The sequence below is a fragment of the Bos javanicus genome, chromosome 16 (genome assembly GCF_032452875.1).
Source record: "Bos javanicus breed banteng chromosome 16, ARS-OSU_banteng_1.0, whole genome shotgun sequence".
In the NCBI taxonomy this organism is placed as follows: domain Eukaryota; kingdom Metazoa; phylum Chordata; class Mammalia; order Artiodactyla; family Bovidae; genus Bos; species Bos javanicus.
This window is the reverse complement of record NC_083883.1, coordinates 66,494,417-66,510,903: the sequence shown is the minus strand read 5'-3', so window position 1 is coordinate 66,510,903 and position 16,487 is coordinate 66,494,417. Positions and strand designations below refer to the sequence as shown.

General features: G+C 35.6%; 1 protein-coding gene across 1 annotated transcript in view; it reads left to right on the top strand.

Annotated features, from left to right (window-relative positions):
• The window catches only part of EDEM3 (ER degradation enhancing alpha-mannosidase like protein 3), a 78,078-nt gene that overhangs the window by 8,695 nt on the left and 52,896 nt on the right, over positions 1-16,487 (top strand). The window contains exons 3-4 of the mRNA XM_061383468.1: positions 14,661-14,761; positions 15,304-15,343. Coding sequence (XP_061239452.1) covers positions 14,661-14,761; positions 15,304-15,343 — 141 coding nt within the window. The remainder of the gene's footprint in view (positions 1-14,660; positions 14,762-15,303; positions 15,344-16,487) is intronic.

Below are 16,487 nucleotides of genomic sequence, written 5' to 3'. Positions count from 1 at the left end.
CTAAACTCACGCTTAAAAATGGTAAAGTTTATGTTCCATGATTTCCACCACAATTAAAAATTTAATTTTAATTAAATAGTACAGGACTAGGAGGTAGGGAAGGGCATTTGTAACTGCCCCCCCCCAACCCCAGTGACCTCTTGTCCCCCCCCGCAATAAAATGATCTTAAAATGCAAAAAAAAAAAAATCATAATAATTTTTAAAAGATAACTAGCCAGCACATTTTAGAGTTCTGAATACAGTTTTACAAGTAAATTTGTGTAATTTTGATGAGCTTAATCAGATTATTCTGAGAATTACTTCTTATGAAGTAATTGTTATGTCAGCATATCTTCTATGATTAAGGCCTGTAAATGTAGTTGGGGAAAGTTTGGCAAAGAACTAAGTTTAATTGATTCTGCTGTGTTTTTCAACTGATTCTGAATCCATTTTTCTGTTACCCAAATATCTTCATATGTCTACATTATCTTTATGAACATGTAAGTACATACGCTTTTATACATTAAAATTTTTTTTTAAGCTTGTCTTATATTTGATAATTCCTATTCCCTTCTATATTGTACATCTTTTAAGAGTACATACTGAGTTCTTAAATGTTTTTAGGATATAATGGTGATGAAGTTCTGGGTGTTTTTACAGTTTTGAATTCATTTCTCAAGATTCGGCCTTCCCGTAACATTTCTTTCAAAATCATTTATCCCTGGTTAATTCAGTTTGGGCAAAGCATAATTTTCTCTAAGCTAATAGTTTTAGGGTGGCCAAGTGGATCTAGGTTACATCTTCAAACCTAAGCCATGTCATAAATGCATACTTTTAGTTCCGAGGTGAATAAGATGTTATACAGCTGGATTAGTTCAGTACATCTCACTGTGAATAGGGTCTTTTGTGAAGCACAGTATCTTTAACATTTTGTTCCTTATTAGGTAAACAGCTGAAAGTTATATCAGTACATTTTTTCCTAACGTAGAAATGAGTTTCTGACGGAGCAGCTACCAATGGCAGCCCTCAGAAGACTTCTTGGTCCAGTTCTTATTTATGGACCCTAACTGGATAACTTTTATTACAGTCATCTGCCTGCAAGATCTAAAGGAGAGGGATTTCAGTTCCAAAGACCAGAAACTCTTGGAATTAACACCCCTCGCCCTCCATTTTTCCAGTGGAGTCACACCCATCTGCAGTCCACTGCAATACGTATTTTAAAATGTTCAACTATTTTACGACATGAATGACTCTTGCAGTATACTTGTGCTGTGCTCAAACTGTGTGAGGTTTGTAACCCAAGATTTAGTCTAGAATTCACACTTCCCCTTTTCAAGTTCTCAGCTAACATGAAACGGTTCTAAAATGTTAAACAGAGACCAGGTACGTTGTACTTGTTATGTGAAGTCAGTTGCAATTTTTTTCTAGTTCCTATACTCAGAAACACTATTAGCTTGTTATAGAGTAAAAGTATATATAGATTTTGGAGTTAGATGAGTTTGAGTTCAAATCCTATATCAGTTATTTAGCTTGGACCTTAAACAGATCATTTAACTCCCTTGGGCAGTGTCTTCCTATGAAAAATGGGGATGAATACAAAGGATTATTGTAGAGTATAAGATTTTTGAGATCACAGGGCCTTTTCTTTACTTTTTAATAAATTCATCGTCTATATGTCCTATATTTAACTGGCATCATGAAAAAATGAAGTGAAAATGTTAGTTGCTTAGTTGTGTCCAACTCTTTGTGACCCCATGGACTGTAGTGTGCCAGCCTCCTCTGTCTGTGGAATTCACCAGGCAGGAATACTTGAGTGGGTAGCCCTTCTCTTCTCTAAGGATATTCCTGACCCAGGGATCAAACTCAGTTCTGTTGCATTGCAGGCAGAGCTACCAGGGAAGCCCAGCTGGTTCCCTACCTGGTACATGAATGGGTTTTTTGTTTTTTTGTTCTTGAAAGCATTGACTTGAATTCTTATGAAGGTATAATCAAATGGGTTTTTTTTTTTGCATTTGATTATTGTGATATATCTTTACCTTTTAAAATCAGAAATTGTTTAATAAATTTTATTAAAAGTATAAAGTGAAATAAAAGTAAAGTTGCTCAGTCGTGTCTGACTCTTTGTGACCCCATGGACTATAGCCTACCACGCTCCTCTGTCCGTGGGATGTTCCAGGCAAGAGTACTGGAGTGGGGTGCCATCGCCTTCTCCAAGAAAGTACGTTAATGGTTAATTTGGGGATGTACAACTCTGTTTGCTGTAGTCAGTTGCCTTCTATGCTAAAGTGGCTTTTAAATAAATGTTGAAAACTTTTCATTTCTTACTAGACTTAAAAAATATTACTCTCCAGTCTAATACACAATTACAGCAATTCTTTTAACTTTCTTGGTTTTGGGAAAACAATATTATTTTCCAAAGACAAGCAGAATAATATTAAAAGCAAAAACTCTGGAAATGGAGCAGGACACCCTGCGATAGCTCTGCCAGCTGGATTACAATGGGAAAGTCACCTCATCTCCCTGGACCTGTTTCTTCATCTCTCTCAAATGGTTTGCCTGCCTCACAATGTTTTAAAGATTAAGCAAATTAATATAATTAAAGTACTTGGAATTTGTGTCCAGCAGGTAGGAAACACTACGTGTTTACTGCTACCAGCTACTGCCGGTATCATGACAGCTGCTAGCAATTCATTGTCTATCTGAGACTGAAATGGCCCTCCTAAAATTTATTGAGGCTTTAACTCAGAACTCTTCCCTACATGGTGCATAGAACTTTCTTCAAACACACTCATTCTTTCCTGTTCGAGGCACGTCGTCTTTGAACTTTGTTTTTCTTTATGATTCCCCAGGTTCTAGTAATGTTATTTTTCAATAACAATGCCCTGCCAGCCTTAGGTAGATTACTAAATCTTTGTGTTACTGCAAGACTTTTCTGGTGTTACATCCAAGACTTTTCTGATTTTATCAGTTGGTAGCTCAGCTGGTAAAGAATCCATCTGCAATGCAGAAGACCCTGGTTCGATTTCCTGACTCGGAAAGATCCCTTGGAGAAGGGATAGGCTACCTATTCCAGTATTCTTGGACTTCCCTGGTGGCTCAGATGGTAAAGAATCCACAGTGCAGGAGACCTGGGTTTGATCCCTGGGTTGAGAAGATCTGTGGAGGAGGGCATGGCAACCCACTCCAGTATTCTTGCCTTGAGAATCCCATGGACAGAGAGGAGCCTGGCGGGCTACAGTCCATAAAGTCACAAAGAGACACGACTCAAGAGGCTTAGAACACATGCATTTTATCAACTAAGAATATTATTTGGGGCTATCTCAGCATCATAAGGAGCTTCCCTGGTGGCTCAGATAGTAAAGAATCTGCCTGCAATGCAGGAGACCTGGGTTCAATCCCTGGGTTGGGAAGATTCCCTGGAGAAGGAAATGACTACCCACTCCAGTATTCTTGCCTTGAGAATTCCAAGGCCAGAGAAGCCTGGTGGGCTGCAGTCCATGGGGTCACAAAGAATAGGACACAACTGAGCAACTAAGCACACAGTAGCATAAATACTAACAATTATAACGAATGTACTTGACAGATCTCTAGCCTCAAACTGCGGTTTATCCGCAGTGAATTGCACAGATGACTTCCTTTTTTCCCCAAATAAAATGAAATTAGATGTGTTTTTTGGCAGTTCTTGTGCGACCTTATTTAACCTTAGACCACAGCCACTTTAGGGCTTCTATTAGCTTGTTTTTAGTATTTGCGCTGAGGCCAGTCTGCAGACTAAATTAGATGACAAAATACATGTATTTAGGCCACCAAATACAGAACTGTTTTGGATCTGAGCTCCCTGATCTGATGATCTCTGTCTTCTAATGTTTTTCCTGTTGACTATAGACAACTCATTTATCAACTATTATAAACAGAAACTACCTTGGTAGAGACCTAAACATTATAAGTAAATTCTGAAAGAGTTGGTAAGTAGGTAAACTCCTAGCACAGTTTCCTTTAGCTAGGAGCATCATACCTATTCACTTTTAAGCTTGCTTTCGTGAGTGCACGGGCTTCCCTCATGGCTCAGACGGTAGAGCATCTGCCCGCAATGCGGGAGGCCCAGGTTCAGTCCCTAAGTCAGGAAGATCTTCTGGAGAAGGAAATGGCATCCCACTCCAATACTCTTGACTGGAAAATCCCATGGGTGGATGAGCCTGGTAGGCTACAGTCTATGGGATTGCGAAGAGACAGACACAATTGAGTGACTTCACTTTCCTTCATCTTCGTGAGTGCACAGTTCAAAGAAAAATCAGTATCCTTTAAACAAAAGGAACTGTTTTAAAATGTAACTTCTTATGAATTTTCAGATTTGTGTAAGCTTTCTTAGAAATATTTTTTCCTGATTTTTAAAAAAACATTTTTCATTGTGGTTAAAATATCCATAAAATTTTACCATTTAAACCCTTTTTAAGTGTATGGCATTAATTATGTTCACATTGTTCTGCAAATATCACCATCCACCTTCAGAACTTTTCCATATTTTAATTTGAAACTGTACCAGTGTTTCTTTTTGATAGTTTCTTAGAAAGAGTAATTCTATAAATAAGTTTAAAAGTGGTATTAATGGTCAGGAGGAGGGCAGATACAAATACATGTGTATGTGCAATTTTTGTGTGTAAACGATTATAGGACTACCTTTTATTAATCATTGTTCCTTGGCCTCTACTTTTAGAACATTCTAAAACAACTGCCAAAGTGACTTAAATTCTATATTGTCTTCTCGTTGGTTTTTTTGTTTGTTTCTTAAATCATACTGTAATACTCTGTGTAGGATTTTGACTCAATAGAACCACATCTTCCTATGTATTTAGGTAGAATTTACAGAGAAAAGAATTTCCGATTTCAAATGCATGGTTCTGTGATGTACAGTTGAACACAGTTATTTAACTGGCACCACATTTATGATACAGAACATTTCCATCTCCCCAGAAGCTCTCTCATGCTCCTCTGCAATCAGTTCCTTTTCTCCACCTCTGACCTCTAGCAACCATTGTGATCTGGTCTCTGTCACTAGTTTTCCCTTTTCTAGGACTTCATATTAGTGGCCTCTTAGAATATGTATGTAGTATTTTGGTTCACATTCTTTCCTGTAGTGTGATGCTTTTGAGATTTGTCCATGTTGTTGGAGATATTATAGTTCCTACTTATTGCTCAGTAGTATTTGTTGATTTGGCAAAACACCATTCACTAGTTGATAAATATTTAGAATGATTATAGTCTTTGGCTCTTATTAAAAGACTGCTGTGAATTTGAGAATGCAGATTTTTATGTGGACATTCATTTACATACTTAGGAATGGGATTGCTGGGTCCTATGGGAAGGGTAAATTTAATTTTTTATAAGAAACTGCCAGACTTTTCTAAAGTGGCTGTAACATATTGCATTCCTTATGAGCAATTTAAGAGTTTCAGTTACTCCGCATCTTCTCCAACACTTGGTATTTTCAGTCTTTTTAATTTTAGCTATTCTAGTGGGTGTGTAGTGGTATTTTGTTGTGATTTTAGTTTTATTTTTCCTGATGACTAATGATGTTGAAAATCTTTCCATATGTTTAGTGTATCTTTTTTTGGTGAAACATCTGTTCAAATCTCTTGCTATTTTAAAATCAGGTCATTTGTCCTGTTATAACTGAGTCATAAGAGATATATTATTTTCTGGATATTAGTCCTTTATCATATGTATGTTTTACAGATATTTTCTTCCCATCTGTACTTTGCCTTTTAATTTTCTTAATGTCTTTTGAAGTATAAATGTTTTAACTTGTGACCGAGTCCAATTTATTCTTTTTTCTTTTATGACTTATGCCTTTTATACCCTACCTAAAAAAATATTTACCTAGCCCAGAGTCACAAAGATTTTCCTGTTTTCTTCTAGGTGTTTTAATGATTTTAGCTTTTTCAGTGAGATCTACTACTCATTCTGAGTTAATGTTTGTATATATGGTGTGAGGTAAAGCTTTGTTTATATTTTTTTCTTTGTGGATATCCCATTATTCTAGCACGGTTTGTTGAAAAGAGTATCCTTCTCCCACAGAATTACTTTGGCACCTTTGTAAAATCAGTTAACTTTATATGCTTGGGTGTATTTCTAAACTCTGTATCTTTTTTCCCACTGATCTAAATATGTATTAGTCCATCTGTATCAGTCTTGAATTAAGTGATATTAAGTCCTGAAATCAGGCAGTGTAAGTCTTTCAGCTTTGTTCTTTTTCAAAATTGTTTTGAATATTTTACATATTTTGCATTTTCATGTAAATTTTGGAATCATATTGTCCATTTCTAAAAAAAAAACATAGCCTATGGAGATACTGATTGGGATTATGTTGAAATCTATACATCAGTTTGGAGAGTTTGACTTCTTAATAGTATCAAGTCTTTTAATCCATAAATATAGTGTCTGTGTACATTTATTTAGTTCTTAATGTTAGCAGTGTTTTGTTCTTTGCAGTGTACAGTTCTTGCACATCTCTTGTTAAATTTATTCATAAGTATTTCATATTTTTAATGCTCTTGTAAATTATGGTCTTTCAAATTTTAATTCCCAGTTGTCCATTGATTTCATACAGAAATACAACTTTTTTCTGATAACTTGAGATCCTTGCTAAATTCATGTATGATTTTTAGTAGCTTTTTTGGTAGATTCCATAAGGTTTCCTACATGGTCAGTCATGTGATCTGCAAAAAAAGATTCTTCCTTCTTCCTCCAAACTATTTTGTTTTTTCTTAGAGCAGTAGCTAGGACTTCTTGTATGATGTTTAAAAGAAATGTGAGATCCTTGTCTTACTCCTAATCTTGTGACAAAAGCAGTTAGCCTTTCCCTGTTAAGTATGATATTAGCTGTGGGTTTTTCATAGATGCTCTGTATTCAGGTCCTTTCTATTTCTAGCTTGCTGAAAATTTTCATCATCACAGGTTATTTATTAAATTTTGTCAAATACTTTTTCTGCATTACTGATAATAATCTTGCTAAAAATATCTGTTGGTAGCAAGACTTTATTTCATTACAACATTATTATTTATTATCATTTATTCCATGTAATATTATTTCTTAAGTTCAGTTTATTTTATCATTGATCAAACCAAATTGATTAACATACATTGAAGAATTTGGAAACTTTTGTTCTTATTTTGAGTACAGACTTCTAAAGCTTGCCAGCATTCTACTCTGTGCTTAATCTAAAATCTTATCAGATAATTGCAGTTTTGTTACTTATTTCTCCTCAGTGCTGAGAAACATTTCATAAAATATAGTGCTCAAAGGACCATATGTTCAGGGTAGAAGTATTAATAATTTAATAGTTTAGATAAATGGAATCCTAAACACCTGAAACATGGCTAAGTGAGTATAAGTAGTGAACAAAGGGGAAAAGGAATATTTGATTTGGGGTGAAAAGAGAACTGAAAAATTATGTACGTTCAGTCAGTACTAGCATATGCTATCTATATATAATAGAGGGTTTATTAGATATCATTTAGTTTTTGTTTTAGGAAGGAATATCTTACCTGCCTCAAGAAGGGAGGTGAGGTGTTTAACAATAAAGATCTGGAATAAAACATTTAAAATGTATATAATTTTATGGGGAATTAAATAGATTTGGTGTCTTCAGTAGCTCACTATTATAAATAAACAGTACTTTTGTCTTATTATTGATTTTAGTAAAGTCTCTTCCCTTTGGCTAGTTTTTGGAATTGGCTTTACTGAAAAGTCAGTTTGGATGCTGCTTTGAGTGTTTTTTTTTTTTTTTTAATTATGTATTTATTTATGGCTGTGCTGGGTGTTTGTTGCTGCGCAGGCTGTCTCTAGTTGCAGTGAGTGGGGCTGCTCTTCATTTGAGTCTGAGGGCTTCTCATTCTGGTGGCTTCTCCCGTTGCAGAGCACAGGCTCTAGGGCACGGGCTCCGTAGTTGCAGCACGTGGGCTTAGTGGTTGTGGCGCACAAGCTTAGTTGTCCTGAGGCATGTGGAATCTCCCCGGACCAGGGATCGAATCCATGTTGCCTGCATTGGCAGGGATCAGCAGAAAAGTCCTGATTTGAGTGTTTTAAAATTGTATATGTTTGTTTATTTTTTTGCTGCACTGGGTCTTTGTTACTACTCGGGCTTTTCTCTAGCTGTGAAGAACAAGGGCTACACTCTATTTGTGGTGCTCGGGCTTCTCGTTGCGGTGGCTTCTCTGCTGTGGAGCACAGGCTCTAGGGCTCGCAGGCTTCAGTAGTTGGGATTTCCGGGCTCTAGCTCGATAGTTGTTGTCTACAGGCTGAGTTGCTCCATGGGATGTGGGATCTTTCCCAGATCAGGGATTGAACCCATGCCTCCTACATTGACAGGTAGATTCTTTACCACTGAGCCACAAAGGAAGTCCCTGATTGGAGTGTTTTGAAGCAGTTGTATCAAAATGCTAGTAAATTTAGAATTTGATGTGGAGAGTCTACTGTGTTTTGTTTTATGTTTTTGCTCTTGCTTTTAGCCAAGCACATGTTCTATCAATACTTAATTGATATAGGACTTTATCACCTGAGTTTTATTTTAGTGATAATTTTTAAAGGTTTTTTTTTTTTTTAATTTTCTTGGCTGTTAGTCATTAGCAGTATGAAAATTCTTATACTTTGTTCTGGCAGTACATTGAAGAGAAAGAATTACTGTAACCTCAGCCAAATTTGCCATGTGTGCATTGCTGTGAAATTATGCAAATCAACTGTAGTTTGCTTTATGATTCCCTCGTGGCTCAGGCGGTAAAGAATCTGCCTGCAGTTGGGGAGACCTGGGTTTGATCCCTGGGTTGGGAAGATCCCCTGCAGGAGGGCATAGCGACCCACTCCAGTGTTCTTGCCTGGAGAATCCTGTGGACAGAGGAGCCTGGCAGAGTTGCAAAGAGTTGGACATGACTGAGTGACTAAGCACACACACACATGCATTGCTCTGAAATTATGCAAACCAACTGTAATTTGCTTTGTGGTTAACCAGAAGAAAAGGTTGTGGTTTTGTTTCTGTCCTTAATGTTGAAACAGGGGGACATAAAGTATTTTTACACCTGGTTCAAAGCTCTCTTATTTGATTATTCTGGTTTTCAGTTACTAATAATATTTTTCTTACCTGGATAAGCTTAGGGTTTGAGTTTCATATTTAATTTCAGATAAAGGTGATTGTGTATGTGTTTTGCAAAACCCTAAAAATAGTATTGTTAAGCTTTCTAAGCAGCCATTTAAAAAGAGCTCTCTACAATCAAATTAACATTTGAATGATCTCTTATGTAGTATCTTTCAAAATACATAAGCAAGTTTTAAAAAATGTTACTTGAGTTACTTCTAAGTGTTTTTTATATGTGTTAAATATAAAACTATAAAGCATTAAAAATATTGTGCATTTTGGTAAATCATGGTTCTGTTGGAATTAAAAAGTAATTAGGAACTTGACATCTCAAAGCCACATGCAAAAGTAATTAGGAATTTTACTAAAATATATATATATAATATTAAAATTATAAAATATTGAATTCAGAATTTGGTAGCTGCATATGGATTCTAATTATATAAAAGCATTTGTTACCTGGAATCCTTTCCTCAGGAAATAAATCATTGTAGAACACCGAAGTTTTTAAAATAACCTGAAGGATTGCAGGCTGCAAGTCTTTTTGTATTTAGTCTAATTTTTTTGTTTTGGTCTTTCCTTTTGTGTGACCATCTGTGTAGTGTTCCTGACCTCTTTTTTTTTTTTTTTTTTGCTGCAAACATGGTAATGAGTTTGGAATCTAGATAATTAAGTGAGAGGCAGGAGGATAGAGCTGGACATTGGGGGTCAGGAATACTTTGGTTGAATTTTTAGAATTCAGAATCATATGGCATACAGGTACAGGAGGAACAAGTCATATTCAAGGTATAAAGGATCAGAGTAGTCTTAGAAACTTTGCCACGGTGATATTTCATGAATGCAAGAAAAGTGGAATCGTATTTGCAAACTTCTGAAGGAGAGAAAATATGTTTCAGGCATTTTATAATCATTTGGATTGTTCTTCAAGTGTAAGGCAAGAGCCAGCTTAACCCAGAAATAACAGTACTGATGACTCTATTTTAAAGTAAACAAAAATAACTTACCTAAGGACAAAGTTCAGGCACCCAAGAGATAAAAACTTCAGGAATGGAGGCGCCAAAAAAAGTGGTGTGCATTGATTCCAGTTAAGTAGAATTCTAACGCTGGTAACTGGGGAAATTATGATTCCAGACCAGACTATAAATGTTATAAACCTTTAAAAAAAATCTTTGTCAAAGCATTTAAAATTTTCTTTCTGATAATTATAAATGTACAGAGAAATTTTTGAAATAGCTAAAACTAAATATTTAGTGTACCGTTATTCAAAATATTAGAGACTTTGGAATTGAAGTATTATTTCTTTGTAAAAACCTCACTAAGAGAAGTTAGAACAGGACTCGCCTTGCTTGCCGCCGCCTTGTTGTATGACTTAAGATACAACATAAATCTCTGCTATACCTGGTGTGGTAGATACAGAAATTTCAAAATTTGGGCCCACTTCAAAAATTTTATCCTTTTCCTTCTGTGTCATGAAATTTCTGCAGGCATTATTATGTCACAACCACTTTTTTCGTCTGTGTGGATAATTTGGCCTTTACTGAATTCCTCTGGCTGCATGTCTAGATACTGCTTCAGTGACAGCAGTATCAACGTTCCATGGTCAGCTGTTTCTTCTGTAATATCTTTTATGTTCAATGTGAATTTCACTTTCAGTGTTTCCACTTTTCATTTCTTTGTGAGCTTTCGTCCTCATTGATTAATTTCCTCTTTTGATTATCTATTTTTATAAACTGTTAAACTGTCATGTAGGATTATCACTAGGTGACAAGGAGACATATAACTTCATGCTTGCTGTCTGAACTAAAAAATACACCGTGATCAATCACTAGTTCCACTTCGAAAGAAGTTATGTGATTGATCGCTGATCACAAGAAGCATCTGGTATTTATGTAGCAATTTGTGGATTGAAGAACTGGCACTTCAGTTTGCATTCTGTGCAATTATTTAAAAATACAATGGTACCTGGAATTTGAACCGTGTTGCTGAAAGTTTAAATTGTGAATCTCAATTTGTGTGTGTATAGTGAAAACATGTAAAGTGAAAACTGTTTATAATAATATAATCGATAAAAATCCCAAGTTAGGGAAAAGGGTGAGTATATTAATCCTGTTATCCTTGTCAGGTATTATTATTATTATTATTGTCAGGTAAGTATTATCTAAAATTGAAATATGTAATACAGTGATTCTCACTTCTAAATGTTTCTTATAGTCACATTTTATTAATTTTGGGGGACTCTTTTAGGGACAGTCCCCTGGTTAAAGAGATTATAAAGTTTAGCAAGCTTTTCTTGTTTCTCTCCTTTTCTAAGATGTGCAGCCAAGTAATTGGAGATTTCAGTCCAATTTCATTGAAGCAACTGTTCAACTTAAAGAACCTACTTCATTGGCTATAGCCATGCATGGAGGGCCAACAACATCAACTCTCCGACACTTTGGGTGTTAACATATTTTCCTTTAAAGCCTGTCTTTATTCCTAATGCCCATGTTGTGGTCAGTGCAGCTTCATCTTCTCACTCCACTATTCAGTTTTGGTATTGGAAAGTTTCTTATTTTCAAGCTTCAGTTCAGTTCAGTTGCTCAGTCGTGTCTGACTCTTTGCGACCGCATTGCGACCGCATGGACTACAGCACACCAGGCCTCCCTGTCCATCACCAACTCCTGGAGTTCACTCAAACTCACGTCCATTGAGTTGGTGATGCCATCCAGCCATCTCATCCTCTGTTGTCCCCTTCTCCTCTTGCCCCCAATCCCTCCCAGCATTAGGGTTTTTTCCAGCGAGTTAACTCTTCTCATGAGGTGGCCAAAGTACTGGAATTTCAGCTTTAGCATCAGTCCTTCCAATAAACACCAGGACTGATCTCCTTTAGGATGGACTGGTTGGATCTCCTTGCAGTCCAAGGGACTCTCAAGAGTCTTCTCCAACACCACAGTTCAAAAGCATCAATTCTTCGGCGCTCAGCCTTCTTCACAGTCCAACTCTCACATCCATACATGACCACTGGAAAAACCATAGCCTTGACTAGATGGACCTTTGTTGGCAAAGTCCTGTCTCTGCTTTTTAATATGCTATCTAGGTTAGCTATGTATTGAAAAAAATTATACAACAATTCACTGTGTAGTAGACAAGAGGGAGGATTCTTGTGTGTGCTTCATTATAATTTAGACTAGACATACGCTGTCATGGTTGCTCATCCAAAAAATCTACTCAATAATAGGCCAAGCTATAAAATGCCTATTAGTTGAGTCATTGTATTATATACCCGAAACTAACATAATTTTGTACATCAACCTGTTTCAATAAAAAGTACCTATTAATAAAGATTAAGAAATGTATGTGACCTGTGGTGGAAACTGAATTCATAAAAGAAGATTTGAACTAGTATATTGATACAGTAGTCCTAGATAGGAAGATTCAGTTGGTAAAAAATATCAATTCTCCATAATTTAGACTCTTTCAATTAAAATTTCAATGGAATTTTAAGGAAATTTTAAAATTATCCAGAAGAGTAAACTTGAAAAACTCATTAAGAAAATTTAGAACAAAATAACTGGGGGGAGTGAATTGCTTAACCAAGTAGCAAGGCGTGTTGCAAAGACTGATTAAGACAATGGTTTCGAAGCAGGAAGTAGGTTTGTAAAACAAATAGGTCTGTAGGCAATAGGAGTAGGAACTAGGTCTGTAGAACAAAGTAGAGGCTATGAAAATGTGTGTTCATGTAGATACTTTATAAGCTGTATTTCAAGCAGTTAGGGAAAGGATGAATTGTTTAAAAAGTGGTATTTAGGAAATTGGCTATTTGGGGGAGGAAATACAAGTACATTCCCACTTCACATTATAAGCAAAATTAGATTCCAGATGGAGTAATTATCTAGACGTATAAAAAATAAAATCATAAGTGTGCTGTTTTCAGAGACCCAAGATGGCCTTATTAACTGTGCCCCAAATTTAGAAACCATGAAGAAACTAATAGATTTAATTACATATTTAAAGATTAAAGTAAAAAGTACCGTAAACAAAGTTAAAAGCCAAAGGAAAGATAGAAAAAATGTTTACATAACAATGTATAAGGAGTCAGACAACCAATAGAAAATAAACAAAGGTATAAATAGACATTTCTGAAAAGAAATAGCAATGGCTAATGCAAAAAGATATTTATCCTCATTTGTAATGAAACTTGAGATATCATTTTTTATCCAGGAGATTGGCAAAATGTAAACTGTTGATCATTGCCTGAGAGTGTTGTTAAGAGTGTTGTTAAGTGTTGTATCTTTGTCTTCAGTTTGATAGTAGCTAGTCGGACACGACTGAAGTGACTTAGCAGCAGCAGCAAAAATGAAGGGGCTTCCTTGGTACCTCAGCTGATAAGGAATCTGCCTGCAATGCAGGAGACTCCGGTATGATTTCCTGGGTCAGGAAGATCTCCTGGAAGAGGGATAGGCTCTAGTGTTCTTGGGCTTCCCTGGTGGCTCAGACGGTAAAGAGTCTGCCTGCAATGTGGCAGACCTGGGGTCAGTCCCTAGGTTGGGAAGATCCCGTGGAGGAGGGCATGGCAACCCACTCCAATATTCTTGCCTGGAGAATCCCCATGGACAGAGGAGCCTGGCGGGCTACAGTCCATGAGGTTGAAAAGAGTTGGATATGACTGATAAGTTGAATAAGTACAGCACAGAAAAAATGAAATATCTGTACCTTTGGCCCACTGGGTCTGGTTTTAGAGATTTAATCCATAGAGTACAAGCATATGTACAAGAGATATGGACATATAGCTGTTTACTGAAGCATTGTTTATACAGTAAAAAATTGCGTTCAGCCTACATGTTCATCAGTACCCATACTTTGGGGAATACCATGAGGAGCAGGTCCTGTCAAGTGTGTGGGCTCTGGAATCAGATTGCCACGTTTGCATTCTGGATCCATCATTTACTGGTTGCATGACGTAGGCTTAGTTAATTTCTCCGGCCCTCAGTTTTCTCATCTACAAAACAGAAATGATGGAATTTGTTTCAGAGGGTTATGTGATAAGTTAAAAAACTAAAATATATAGAACAGTGCTTAGAACGTAAGTACTCAATAATATTAGTTAATATTAAACTATCACTATGCAATTATTAAAAAGAATAAAATACATCTGTAGAATTGCAGCATGAAAAACCCCAGAGTGATTTAAGTGAACACATTTTAGGACAGTGTGTGCATATGGCATGAGTACCTTTGTAAATGGAATTTTTAAGTGATGTATGTACATGTATTTCTATGTATGTGGATAGGTCTGGAATGATAAATGCCAGTTGTAACAGCAGTTATCTCTCTGGGATGTGAGATTGGGTGGAGGGGAAACGGATTGTTGTTAGAGTTTTAAGGAAATATTTTCTTGTATTTACAAGTACATATTTATGGCTAAAAAGTTTTCTTTTAAGGTTTCATGGACTGTAAGAATAGTAAAACTTTTGATTAATGTTTGTTAAAAAAAAACTGAAAAGTTATGTTCTCTAAAAGATGTGCACTTTCCTCTTACTTTCCTTAGTGACTCATTAAGACTTTCCTTGCAGGAACATGCTTACCCAGCGGATGAACTCATGCCTTTGACCTGCAGAGGTCGCGTTAGAGGCCAGGAGCCAAGTCGGGGTGATGTTGATGATGCCTTGGGAAAGTGAGTATTAACAAAGGGCATAACATGGCAGCTCAAAGTTCTCAAGTCTTAAGGCATCTTAGAGGCAGTGTGTAATTGTGAATATGGGAATTGGTTAAATTTCAAGACTGTTTTAAGTATCCCGTTAAATTCCTTTATTCCTTTCTGTTATCTTTTGTACAATATTAATCGGTTTACCTCTTAGATCAGTGAAAAGTTGAGTTGCTTGTTAAGATGAATGTGACTTTTAGAATGTATATAGTTGTTGACACTTACAAGGTGTTGATGCATTAATATTTTTTATTTGCTTTTAAAAGAGCTAATGAATATTTCTGTTCACTTTGAAAGATTTGTCGTTATGCCTAATCTAAATGTGATGTTAAGGCTTTTCAGGTTCTTTTAGTGTTTTATAGGTTACATGGTACTGTAGATGCATGAAAGTACTAGTTAATGGAATAATGGAAACTTCCAGTCTCAGTAGGATTCAGATAATGTCTTATATGTTCATGAATACAAATATTCAGAATTCTAATGTTTTGTATCTCACTATACTTGTGTCATAGATTTTCCCTGACACTGATTGATTCTTTGGATACTCTTGTGGTAGGTTTGATTCTTCTTAAATTATTTTATGAATTTCATAATATGTGTGCTCAAGTACTATGAATATAATTGTAGTACAGTAAGTCTGAAATAAAAGTTTTCAGAATTTAAGATAATTTGATCTTTGCTTCAAAATAAATCTTTCATATTATTAAGTTGATAATGTCATGTGAATGTCAGGTGAAATTATATAGAATCATGGAGATACTCAAAATTTATAGGTATGTTAGCTTACATGGTGGCCCCTTAATCAGAAAAGTTGTTTCCTTTTGGACAAGTAGATTGAAGCTATTGGAAGAAAGTAATTCTAAAAAATGCTCTTGATATTCTTGTTCCAGAAAGACATGCTGCAATGATACTGAAATTGTTAAATTAAAATTTTTATATGTTAGGTCCATTAAAATTTTACTTCTTTCTCAAAAATGATTTTAAATACCAAGTGATCACTACTTAGCACTCCTTTTAGACCTGATGGGAGGCAAAGTTATTTAAATTAATTCTCGTTGGGGGTGGTTTTTGATGGCAGAGGGGAATGGCTCAGTTCCAGCTGTCATGATTTCTGAATGTAGTATCTTTCTAGTTTTTTACTCTCAGATCATTTATGGTATAAAAATAGGCTTGTTTCAGAATTTTACTTAAGTCATAATTCTCAAAGTTGAATTAATATCTAAAGTATTGATTAATATTTTTAAAAACACAACAAAAAATCTTTGTGGTGGCAGAAAATTTTCAGAGCCTGGCTTTTCTTCCCAGTACTGTTTCTATATTTTTATTTCACTGGGTGATTCTTTTCTCTTTTCTTTTTTAATCAGAGACTCTCAACTATATCAGCATCTTAGGAATATTACTTAGGAAGTTTAAAAAATAATCCTTCTCTCCCAAGTTGTTCTGATTTAATTTTCCTGAAGTGGGACCTGGCATTATTATGTATTTCTCTAAAGCTTCTCTTTGTTTATAAAATTTAACCATAGTTGAGACATTTTTTGTTGAGAAGCCCATGATTATTGAGACCTTTTTTAGCTGTATCAGAGTTTGGAAAGTGGTGATTTCATTTTTCAGAAATAAAAGGAACGTGTGAACCATATTATAATGACTATAAGAGAGACTCTTGTGTACCTTATTTTTGGTTTAGTAGTCCTATGTG